The sequence below is a fragment of the Neopelma chrysocephalum genome, unplaced genomic scaffold (genome assembly GCF_003984885.1).
Source record: "Neopelma chrysocephalum unplaced genomic scaffold, ASM398488v2 Primary Assembly neopelma1_42, whole genome shotgun sequence".
Classification (NCBI taxonomy): domain Eukaryota; kingdom Metazoa; phylum Chordata; class Aves; order Passeriformes; family Pipridae; genus Neopelma; species Neopelma chrysocephalum.
In genome coordinates, this window is record NW_020897700.1 from 3,025,713 (window position 1) to 3,037,893 (window position 12,181).

The following is a 12,181-nucleotide window of genomic DNA, read 5'->3' on the forward strand; positions in this document are numbered from 1 at the left end:
ATTTAGAATAAAAAAGGTTTTCATAGCTCTGAGAAATAAATTGTTTGAAGCCACCAAACTAGCCAATTTCCAAATGCATTTCCATTCAGATACACAAATAACAAGTCCTTCATTAGGGTACCAGTTGTTCGATGACATTAGCTGAATCTTACCAATATTATTGATCTATTCAATGCTTAGTTCAGTAAGCAGTCCCATGGATGTTTAAAAGCAATCTTTTGAATTGACTGTTCAAAGGAGCTGGTCCATAAATGTTAAATCACTTTCAGGACTTCAAGCTGAGGTGAACTTTTCAAATATATTTTCACATATTCCTCCAAGCTTACCATTCTTATCTCCAAATCTGTATCCATTGTCTCCAAAGTCTGTAGATCTCTCTCTCCTTTTGTTCCACACTTCCCCAAATATCAGCCTAGTGCAAGTTTGCTCCAGCAGACAATAAGGAGAGACGGTATTACCTGTCCTAACATACTGCCTGCAATACCACAGTGAGAACTGAAGAGAGGAACATGTGGGCTGGCTGCAAAGCCAGAGAAGAACCTTTCTGGTTTAAACTTACACTTTTTGGACAAAGATAGAAAAAAGACCTAAGAGAAACCTCCATTGCTTAAGAAATTTTCTTTTTCTTCTATAATCCAAACAGAATATAGACAAAAGAACTTAAAGTATTCAATGTAGTACATCAGAAAGGGCAACTGCATGTATCACTATGATTATTGAAAGTAAATGAAGTGGCAAGGTTCAAACCAATTCACCTTTGTTTCCCACTTACTGCAGCTATTTATAGCCAGGCAAAGCACATGGAATATTGTTGCCACTTTGATTTTGAGATCTAACATTCAGCTAATGCTTGTGAAAATGAAGCACATGATGCAGGGCCACGCGGAGTTTGGCTTCATGTGATCAGGGATGTGCAGGACCTAAAGGCAGGCCACCAACCGAAAGAGCACTAATCAAGGAGAACAGGGAGAAACCTGTCACAATAACAACATCACATGTTCCTTGATAATGCTTCAGTGGAAACCTCTCATAGCATACTCTGTGTTGCCTTTGCATCTTTAAGAAATTAAACTGTAAATCTTCCAAGTATATATATAAAAAATTTCTAGCTTGCTTTTTTTCTCCTACAGAAACAGAACTGAAAGACAAGTGGAAAATCTGCAGTGCACTAAAAAATTAAGTATTTCAGTATTATTTTTCTCCTCCCTAGAATTAATTTGATGAGGCTAGCACCTAGTAAGAAATATGATTTTAAAACACTGTTTGAGTTTTCAACTGTTGGTGTGCTAACAAAAAAGTATTCCATTTTGCAGCAGAGGAAGGATTCACCATCAAAGGAGACTGGCTGTCAGAGATGAAAGAGAGTAAAGAAATGGAGAGAGCCATTTTAAACATATAAGACAAGACTTTCATCTCATGCTGGACCATGTGGGACAGTGCTATTAACCTTGGGAAAAAAACTGACAGGAGTGAAAAAGGAAAAAAGATGAAGAAAAAAAAGGAATAATTTACCTTCAATAACTTTTCTGATCTGTACCGACATGTTTCAAGAAGTCTACATTTATGCTTTTCCATGGGTGAAGGTTTTGCCATGTGTCCCCTACATATTTCTGTACATCCAGAAGTGTTGATATGGGTTTTTTGACAGTCTGTGTGTCCTTTGCCCACTTGCCTGCTCGAGTGCTGTCTGTGGATACCTGGGCAGAGCATAGCTGGTGAATGCATGGACTACTCCTTTGCCTGGGTCACCCACATACCTTTCTTTCACCTCAGCAGTGTGTGACACTGACTGACAAAGCAGTGTTAAAGCCAGACATTTCTGTAGTTTGTGTTATTTCTGCCTGAAGAGCAGCTCCACTCCAATTCTGCAGCTACAGAAGCAAGTGCTCCCAGATCCTCGTCAGTCATCTCATTGGTGCTTGAAAAACTCCCTCTGTGGGATTCCACAACCTCTTCTCCGCAATGCATTTGTAGACTAAATTCTCTTTTCTCTTTGCAAGTGCCTTCCTTACACTTAAGTGATTTTTTTTTCTGAAAACTAAATGGATTACTTTTTATCTTGCCCTTGAGGGACATGAAAAACAATTGCTCACAATCTTTTTTGTAAGAACCTTTTTCATGTTTAAGTTCCCTGTCAGCTTTCTCTTTTCCATACCAAATCAGTCAGTTCTTTCAAGTCTTCCCTTTGTGTCACAGCATATACTTTTAAGTCTCACTCCAGGTGCTTTGACCCTTAATAGGTGGCAGCCCAGAGAGGGCTCAGCTGATCTCAGCAGTGCGAGCCACGTTGGAAGCGATCGCTTCGGTGCCCATGGAATCTGCTGTTAACATCTCCACGAACTCTGAGTGAGGATTTTAGAGCTAGGCAAACGGCTTTGTACCTGCCCTTTAAGGGATGCTCCCTCCGCTTCCAGGTCCCAGCCTGGCCGCTTCCCCCCACCTTTCTCCGGGCCACACTGCCACCTGGGTTTCCCCAGCCCCACGGCCCCGATCCCTCGGGGTGGCTCGGCGGTGCAGAATGCTGCCCCATGAGGAGGGCGAGCTCTCCCTCACCACAGCACTGTGTGGTGGCCACTGGGATCTTCCTTTCTTAAATCATTTTGTTTGGGGATCTCTATGTTGTGCCCAAACGAAGCAAACCGGGACGCTCCCCTTACACCGGGGGGCGGGGGTAGCTGCTCACCTGCACCCATCCCCGCGGTGCGGGGCGGGGGCGCGGGGCGGGCAGTAGGGCGGGGCCGGCTGTACTCGGCACCCTCCCGCGGGGGCTCGGGCATCTCTGCGCGCCGGGCGGTGCGAGCGGCAGCCGCACCGGGAGCGGGGGGTGGTGGTGGTGGAGGCGGAGGTGGCGGCATGGAGGGCGCGAACCTCGTCCGGGAGCTGGCGCACGCCGCGCTGCTGCTGCTGAGCCTCTTCCCCGCAGGTGGGAGCCGCGGGCGCGGGGGGGCGCGGAGCCCCGCGGGGCCGGGGCCAGGGCCGGCGCGGGCGGCGGCGGGGAAAACTTCGGCGCTGGCGGCCCCTTCCAGCGGAGGTCGAGCGGCAGCCCACTGTGTGTCCAGCATCGCCCCGCGCTGCCCTTGCTGGACACCCCGCCGGGGGAAAATAAAGTCCTTTGTTTGCTGTGCGCGGGTATCTGGGGCTAGCAGAGGGGCAGGCGGGGACGCCTCCACCCCCTTCCTCCGCCACATCTCCTCCACCGGGCTGTTTTGACAATAAACTATCTGGTGATCGGTACAAAATGTCCCCGCGGTTTAGTGCTCGTTGAACAATGGGCAGGAACGAGCGTCCTCCGTCAGGTGTCCAGCGCGCCCCGGCGGGGTGAAGCCTCCCCGGCGGGCTGATGGGCGCTCTGCCTCGAGGTGCGGCGCTCGCCGCGGGACGGGGCATCGGACCCAGTATGCTCTGGCACTGACGGACTATCGCGGTGAAGGGGAGGGTGAGCGGTGCCGCTCAGGCCTTCGGGAGGTCAGCTGGTGGTAAAACTTTGGTGTATCGGAGGTTCCCTTCCACTCCTTGCTAAAAAGGGGGTTTACCTGCTTGACCTCACAGCCCTGGCGCACAGGGCTAGTGGTTTTTAAATACTGCATCTGGCAGTAGCGCTGAGCAACTTTGCACATGGCTTTCAGAGTCGCCGTGCAGCTCCTTGCCTGGTTTGTAGGCTTACGAGGAGTTTGGCGGTGTCCAGGGCAAGGTGCTGTAAGGAGGTCGGTGCTAGACCCCTGGAGGAATTTGGCCCTGGGCATATAAGTCTGAAAGCGGATAACGTGAAAGGTTATTTTACTACTTACCTCAGAGCAAACTGAGGGTCCAGGGAAGCGATGCACGGCGTTAGGTGTTTAACGTCTGCTGCCACCAGCAGAGAGGAGCCTTGCAGAGCACCCTGTGTGAGACAGCCAGGGAAGGCTCCGTCAGCTTCTGCCCATGCTGCTGGGAGCAAATACAACTAAAACATCGGGAACTAACTGTAGTGACAATTTACATTTCTTTTTGTAAGCAGTTTACTTAGGGATGTGAGGGAGTCACTCACTAATTTATGAATATTTTTGTTTGTAGTTTTGTTAAGGTAGCTTTTTGTGTTTGCTCTCTTTTGTTCATTGATAATCTGAACTAGAGTGTGGTATCTGAAAATTTGGACTTTCCTATTTAGAGATATCCACTTAGGGCTGCAAAATGCTAGTGCTGTGGCCACAGAGATGGGAAAGTCACCTACCAATGAGCTATTCCTAGAATGAAATTTAAAAAATGTTGAAACGATCGATACCTGCCAACTTTCTTTACTTCATTTATTTCTTGCCTGCACTTGAAGGTCATCCTTCATCATATGGTTAGACTGTCCTTAAAGAGAGCTTGGGGAACAGGTCACACTGGCAGCATCTCCTGGAAGACAGAGATGCAAGTTCCAGAGCACTGCAGAGGTAAGGAGGGAACCTTTGTCATGATCCTTCCTGTTGTTCTGGATTCATACACTTAAACTGTGGGAGACTTCACCTCAGGGGTACATCAGAAAAACTTGTGTAAACAAAAACCATGTTGTAGGCAGAAATTACTTGCTGCAAAAGACAACTGTCTTTGGGTATGTATGCTTCTCATCTGCGTATCCCACAGATGTATGAGTATTCCAGGCTAGTTTTGTGGTGCTGGAGGAGGTATCAGAGTGATGGCTCCTGTACTTGCAACTAACTAGGGAACATCAGAAGTGACAGGCAGGACAGAGCTAATCTGCTGTTCTGAATTGCTCTGGAGCTGGCATGATCCTGGGTTACTTTTGGGTTTGCCTCAGTGCAGACACTTGGCCAGGATAATCTCCCACATTCCCTATTGAGACCTATCCTGTTTATCAGTATACACATTTATATTAAGTATTTTTCTTTGGCTCTTGGTCAAGAGCTTCTTCCTTTGGTTGCAAACAGGGAAGGAGGATGTAGAAAACAGACCTTAACATAGCTTCTCAAAGGGTAAACCATTCATCTCTTCTGTCCATAGCCCCTTTCTACTTTTTGTTTTTCTTGCATCCTAACATATGCTTCCACACTTCCTTCCATTTGGGATTTGCCTAATCCTCATTTTGATGCAATATTCTGGAATGATCTTTTGTCTGCCTCTTCTGTCCTCTCTCAGGGCTTGCCCTGTCCCCCACTGCCCAGTATTCTTACAGAGTCTCTGGCATTTCCATCCTGTGGTCATGGAAGACCGGACCTGGTTCCTTTCAGCATCCATCAGTGCAACCTTTTTTTTTTTTCAGTCAGCTGCAGTGTAATAGGAGACTCTCCCTGTGCCCAGAGGGAAGAATGTCTGTTTTCATGATGCTTCCTGCTACCTGTCAGCCATGAGAGAGGAGGTTTGAAGGAGGAAGATTGAATCTGATGAGGATTCTGATTGCTTTCACTCAGTCATTGCCTTGACCCCCCTCAAGCCATCTGAGTATCCTGCCCTCCCTACTCCCTTGTTTCCATTTCTGCTCTCTCCTTCTCCTTTTCCACCCTCCCTCATGGCAGTGCAGATTCTCCTGTGCAGAAATGTGGCCCAAGGCCACTGCCAGGAGAGGAATGGAAATGTCAAAGATTGCTCAATATTCAACTCTTTTTCCTGCGTTACAACTGGGAACCCTCTGCCAGCAAGTGCATAAGTGATTTTTGTTCAGGCTTTATAATAAAGAATGTGACAAATTTGGCAAGAAGTGAGACTCCCATTTGCATCCTGTTTAAATACCATTCATAGAGACTGGAGGAATTACCATGTGCTTATTTTGCCAGAGAGAGCCTCTTGTCAACAGATGACAGCATCTGTAGTACTGTTAAGTTTTACTGGTTCTCCATGGGTTTTCCATCCTGCTTCAGCTCTCCCAGAAATCTATCACTGATTGTCCAAACAGTAATGCTTCTTTGCAGGTGCCTGAGTTAATCACAGGATCCTGTGTCACCTCCAGAAGGGATATGCTGCACCAGGGCACAGGTGGAATTGGAAGGGATATGTCTTTAGCACATGTAAACACAAGCTAGGACAGGTCTTGGGAGGAACATCTGAGTCATATTCAAGTCAGTAGGAGGTCCTTGTAGTGTAATTTGTCCTTTTCATTCTCCGGTCTGTTCTGAGAGACTCTAATGATGCGTTTATAGTCTTTTGATTTCAGTCTGAACTATAATTTGGATTGTGCAAGCTATCAGAAAGATTTTTAAGGCATATCTGGAGATGTCAAACTAAATACCAAATACTAGACATTTGTAGTTTGAAGGAAAGCTGCTTTCTAGACCGAACAGTAAACACTCTGGTGTATTCTGAAGGTAAGGAATAACAAATTCTGGATAAAAAGAGAACAACACAGCATCAAAGAGTTTCAACAACATACATGTTTATCTACAATACACAACGACTGATATAATCTCATCAGTTTTCTAGAAGAGAGGCAGTAATTGCTCAAGGTTAAGCCACTTCTCAACTTTTTTTCTCTGTCCACAAAGATGAATGCCTTTGCAGAGATCAAGTGTTGCACATTGTCTTGCTGTATGGTTGTGACACATGATTTTACAGATGTTGTTTTCTTTTTCATCTAGTACAAACATCTTCCAGGATTTTGACTCATTTCCTTAAGTCTCTTTCAGCTGTTCAGAGAATGGCTAGAGGAAATGAGGTCTGATATCCTAATGCATTATATTTACTGTAAGCACCCTCTCACTTTAAGTATAAAACTTTGGTTTTTAAAATTTTCTGAATGTCTTTCTGACGACTCCCCTTGCTGATGTTTGTATCCTTTAGAAACTTATCTTCCCTGGTTGAGACTTTTCAACCATAACAGGGCTTAAGGTGTTCATTGTAACCTTAGGCAGGAGAGAAGAGCTGATGGTAAAGGCATCTAGTAAAAGTGGTGGATTTCACACTGGATTTCAGTGTGTTACGTATTTTGCACATTTATTAAAAAAATCTGAAGAGAATGCACACAGAAATTACTAGACCTTGAAATTAAAGGAATTTTAAAATTACTACTATTCTTCTATATTATTTTACCGCAGAAGCATTGTGCTTGGCTTTGTCAGTGCCTTTTAGGAAACCAGAAGGGTTTTTTCCAACAGGACCCTCTTTGACAATGAATCCTACAAACAGTCATAAATGAGCGTAATTTTACGTGTGTTAGCAGTCTCCTTGGCTGGTTGCCAAACCTAATGACAACTGAAGTGTATTGTTTGTCTACTGGCCAAGATTGCTGCCGTTAGTGATAAAAGCGTAAGGAGAGTGTAAATATCTGTGTTTGAAGAGAGAATGTGACTCCGATTTTCTAGGGTATACCAATTAGAAAGCACAGTAAATGTTATTCTCTTAGTGGATTTACTCTAGGGGATTATATTGATTTATTCTGAAAACATAAGTTTTCAGATTTAATGGATTTTTAATGATATTTTCATGGGGGTTTGAAAAATTGGGCCAGAGTAAACCCATGACAATTTTTCATGTCCAAAGAATTTTTTTTTTTTTTTAACAGCACAACTCTTGGCTTTAACAGCAAACGGGAATGTAAATAACAGAAAAGTTTCTAATGTTGCTACTATGCAACATTATGCAACTCCTGGGATGCTCCATGTGGATCCTGGAAATTAAACTAAAATGAAGCATCACTGAGTAACATGAGCTGCAGGGTTTTTTGTCACTGGGGGTGGGGAGCGTGGGGGGTGTGCTGACTGCATTAAATGTCTGTAGTTTTAAATGCCATCTTGACAGTTGAATCTGTAATCACATAACACAATCATTAAATATTTGATACGGAAAAGAATTCTCTGGTCAACTAGGCACTGACGGTTGTGAATCTAAGTGATAAAGAGGATTCACAGTCTGATTTAAGTTAATAAGAGATAAAAACTGGCAGGGAAATGTGAAAATCAGAGAGATGCATCTCTTACATGTTCTTTGGGAGCCTGGCAAATGCCAGGTTAGTCTTACATCTCCTTTCTTTTCCCATCAGTAATTGTTTTAAGCTGAGCAGTGTTCCTCTGCTTATGCTGGGTGAACATATTCCTCATGAGGGATCAGAGAACTGGAGCACCTCTCCTATGAAGACAGGCTGAGGGAGTTGGGGTTGTTCAGCCTGGAGAAGAGAAGGCTTCCACTACCAAAAGGGGCCCCTACAAGAAAGCTGGAGGGTGACTTTTTACAAGGGCGTGTAGTGATACGACAGGGGGTAATGGCTTTAAACTAAAAGGGGGGAGGTTTAGATTAGATGTTATGAAGAAATTCTTTACTGTGTGGGTGGTGAGATGCGGGACCAGGATACCCAGAGGAGTTGTGGGTGCCCCATCACTGGAAGTGTTCAAGGCCAGGTTGGATGGGTCTTTGGGTAACGTAGTCTAATGGAAGGTGTTCCTGCCCACGGCAAGGGATTGGAACTAGATGATCTTTAAGGTCCCTTCTGACCCAAACCGTTCTATGATTCTGTGACATGGAGTGGACTTCTTTTACAGAAAGGCTTTGTGCAAAAGTCACACAGGAAAAAGAAATCAAGATTTTTGGTTATAACCTGTCATTCAGAGCTTGCATGCTTTGAAGGGGGAGGAAACATCCCAGTGAGCTGGGTAATAGAAATATTTTGGGTAATAGAAATATTTTGGGTGTTCACATACCTAGACTGTTCAGAACTGACTGGATTCCTGCTGAAGGGTATCACAAGATTTAAAACTTGCTCTTGGCTCTCTTAATCTGTTTTTTGTTCAGGACTTAATGGCAGCAGTTATGTCACATGCCGAAGGTTTTGTCCACAGCCCTCAGGACTGGAAACCTCACTCTTTGCTAAATGAAATCTGACTTTATCATGCATTCACCTGCCTCCTGCAGCCAGGTTTCTAAGAGACATGGCAAGTCTTGGGAAGCTCCCACAGAACTGTAGGAGTAAGGCTGGAGGAGACCTGCAGAGATCTGGTCTATCCCCTGCTTTTCCCAGTAGTAAAACAGAGCATGTAGACTTTGTCTAACCTGCTGTAAGGCAGACTTGTGGTGCAGAGTCTACCACATGTTTTTTCCAGCACATAGTTGTTAAAGGTCAAAAGCTTCTTCCAATACCTAACCTTATCTCCCTTGCTGGTTGCTTAAGTGCATCCTTTTTTTTCCCCCCTGTCTATTGGATAGAATGAACTTCTGATCACTGTGCTATTTATAACAATATTTTACACATTGACAGTGTAACACCTTTGACTTCTCTTTTCTGTGATAAACCTTTTCTAGCCTTTTCTTTTAATGTATCTTTTGTAACTCCTCATCCTCTTCTTGTTAGCCCTCTCCGACTGGTTTTCATTTCCTCCAGATACAATGTGTAAAATTGACATCTGACTGCACACGAGAAATATAGTTACCACTTCAATAAAAGTTACCTCCCCCGTACTACATGCTCCAATTTGATTCAAAGCATTGTAAATCTGATTTTAATCATGATTTAAATCAGCCAACAGTAAGCCTCGTTTTAACTGTTTTGCATTTGTGCTTAATCATTTTGTAAAGAAAGCTTTAACCTCCTTTATTACCATTGAGATAGTTTTAATTAAATATAGCCTTTGCAGTTAATGTTACACTTTGATTAATCAATGTGCCTGTATTTAAGCAATTATGTAGCTTGTTATATATACACTGATTCTTCATGTGTATGTTTTAGTACGAAAATAGAAAGTATTGACATTTCTTGTATTAGATAATTGATTTTTACTAATGATATGCATCGATTACAATGAAGGAAACAAGAATTCTGAAATGTTCTTCCATTGGATAAATAGCACCACATAGAAGCCAGCCAATTCAGAAGAAAAAACTCATTGAGAAATGTTTTGAAATAAAGAATTAATGTCTGAAAGGCCTATCTGTAGTCAAAACTGACGGTTTTGAATAACTATGCTACAAAAATTTTAGAACTAGTCCATCTCATCCTCTTTTTATTCTTAGAATGGTAACAGAAGGAAACATTCATGGGGTTTTCTTAACTCCTGATCAGTAGCTCCTCTTTGAGTGGTCTAGTTGCTTAATTAAGTGGTACTGAATGAACTGAAATAAAGAAAATATTTTCTCTGCACCTGCTAGGAAACTCCAGATGCCAAAGGCTAGTTTATCACTGCAGCACAACCTCCCTACAGGTGCTCAGTGACTGAATTCCATGAATCCAGTAGTTTGATTATCTTTAAAATGTTGGCAGCAAGTATAACTTGAATAATTTTTTCTTTTATTTTTTGAAATGATAAGAGGAGCTGTAAGTTTAAATTTATGTAATTGTATTTTCAAAATCACTGTTGAATATTTTTCCCTTTTAAAAGGAAAACGTGCATTATAAAAATGCTATATTTTTACTTTTAGTGTAATATTAAATTAAATATGTGGTTTAATAGTGTGTTTTTACTTGAAGTTGTTCTGTTTGTAGGATTTGTATGCAATTCTGCGCTAGGACCTGATACCGAGGCATTTATTTTCTGCTGCTCAGTGACTGATGGATTCTCTACTTTTGCTGCCTCTTTGTTTGCTATTTTGTATGACATGGAAGTGATTTTTATGCCTGGATGAGCATAACTTTTTAACTTTGAAAAGAAATTACATTAACTTCTACAAAATAAAAGCTTTGTCCCAATAGTGTTCATTGTAACACAAGCTGTTGAAGTTTCCTATTCCATAGTATGTCTAACTTCCAGGTATTATACATAAAATTGCTGACTTTGCAGTAGTGCTAATATTATCATCCCTAGGATTTGAGGTATGCAGCACAATAAAAGAGGTCACATGGAAGGAGCAGAATTAAACCCTGTATTTCTGGTGTCCTTCCATAATCTAGATACATTCAGAAGTGATGCTGAAATGGGATTCCCTGCTTAGGCAGGTACTCAGGCAGGCTGCACCCAGTCCAATGTCCTCTGCATATCTCTCCTGGAATAGGAGGGAGGACCACTTTTCAATAAGCAGCTAGCTGTATATATGCTATGTATATGCAGTTTGGGATAGGGCTTATAAAAAAGAAATAAGAGAAACTAAATACAATTTAAAATACAATTTAAAAGCAAAAACTACAAGTGGGAATTCTGCTGACATTGGAGATGAAGTTCAATAGCTGAGTTCTACATCTCCTTGCCGGAAGACTGGGGAAATGAAATGGATTGTCAGAAATATATCCGTCTCGGTATTTAAGACATTTCTAAGACAAAATCAGTGACAGATGTTTCTGGGTGTTAGTGGGATGTCTGAAGTGAGATTTTTCACCCAAGGAGGTTTTGAAGAACATGCCAAAGATTCCTCCAGAAGATGTCCTAGTCACAGTTTCAGAAGGCACGTGCAAAGATGCTTCTCTAATACTGGGTACCTCATTAAAAAAATGTTTGTTTGATTTGATATTGTCTGTAAAACAACACTTTTACAAGAATTTTTTTCCAACATCTTAGTGGGAAAGTTTGTGCATTAGTCAGACAAAGGAAATCTAACTTATTGCAGGCTTATTGAAAATCTCTGGATAGATAATTTATATGGGAAAATATGGAAATATTCTAAAACCTGCTTCCTAAATGGACACATGTGGCTGTATGACATGTGATGCAATGACTTGTATTTCAGTAATGGAACTATATAAATACTGCATCTTATTACTAAACCCAGTATTTTTTTCATTAATTTGTCAATTTTTTTCAGTGAAAAGAGAATACAAAGTATTATGAATATAAGGTAGCTGTGTCTTTTCTACAAAATTTGGTGAATGTGTTTGTTAATCTGGCAGTCATTTTTATTCTGTAATCTTCTAGGAAAATGTACTGAACTAAATATCTAGAGAAAGTAAAAAGCAGTGCTCCTCTGTGTGGTATTTAATGTGGTCCATCATACAAGCAATGATACTATAATTATGCAATTATTGGTATATTTTCCCCTCTGGAGGCCTTATGTAGATGATTACCAGTGCACCTTTTAATGAAATTGCTACAATTCGATAAAAATGCTGCCAAGACTTGAAATAATTAGAATTTGCCTTGCCAGAAGTCTTACATCTCCTTCCTCAGTTGAGCCTTTTCCAAATGGGCATTAATTCAGATTGCAAAACGATTCACTGTTCTCCAGTTTTCTCATTTCTCTTCATTAAAACTACCTTTCACTGCTTTTCAGAAAACATGCTTTTGAGCCCCTGTTGCTCATTACAAGGAACATTCGTTCAAAATGGAAGTTGAAAGATACTGCACCTTTTAATGAA

At 42.1% G+C, this 12,181-nt stretch overlaps 1 protein-coding gene across 1 annotated transcript in view; it reads left to right on the plus strand.

Annotated features, from left to right (window-relative positions):
• Positions 1 to 2,838: 2,838 nt before the first annotated feature.
• Positions 2,839 to 12,181, plus strand: part of KIT (KIT proto-oncogene receptor tyrosine kinase) — a 57,096-nt gene continuing 47,753 nt past the window's right edge. The window contains exon 1 of the mRNA XM_027676397.1: positions 2,839 to 2,923. Within this exon, the coding sequence (XP_027532198.1) occupies positions 2,854 to 2,923 (70 nt within the window). The 5' untranslated portion in view covers positions 2,839 to 2,853. The remainder of the gene's footprint in view (positions 2,924 to 12,181) is intronic.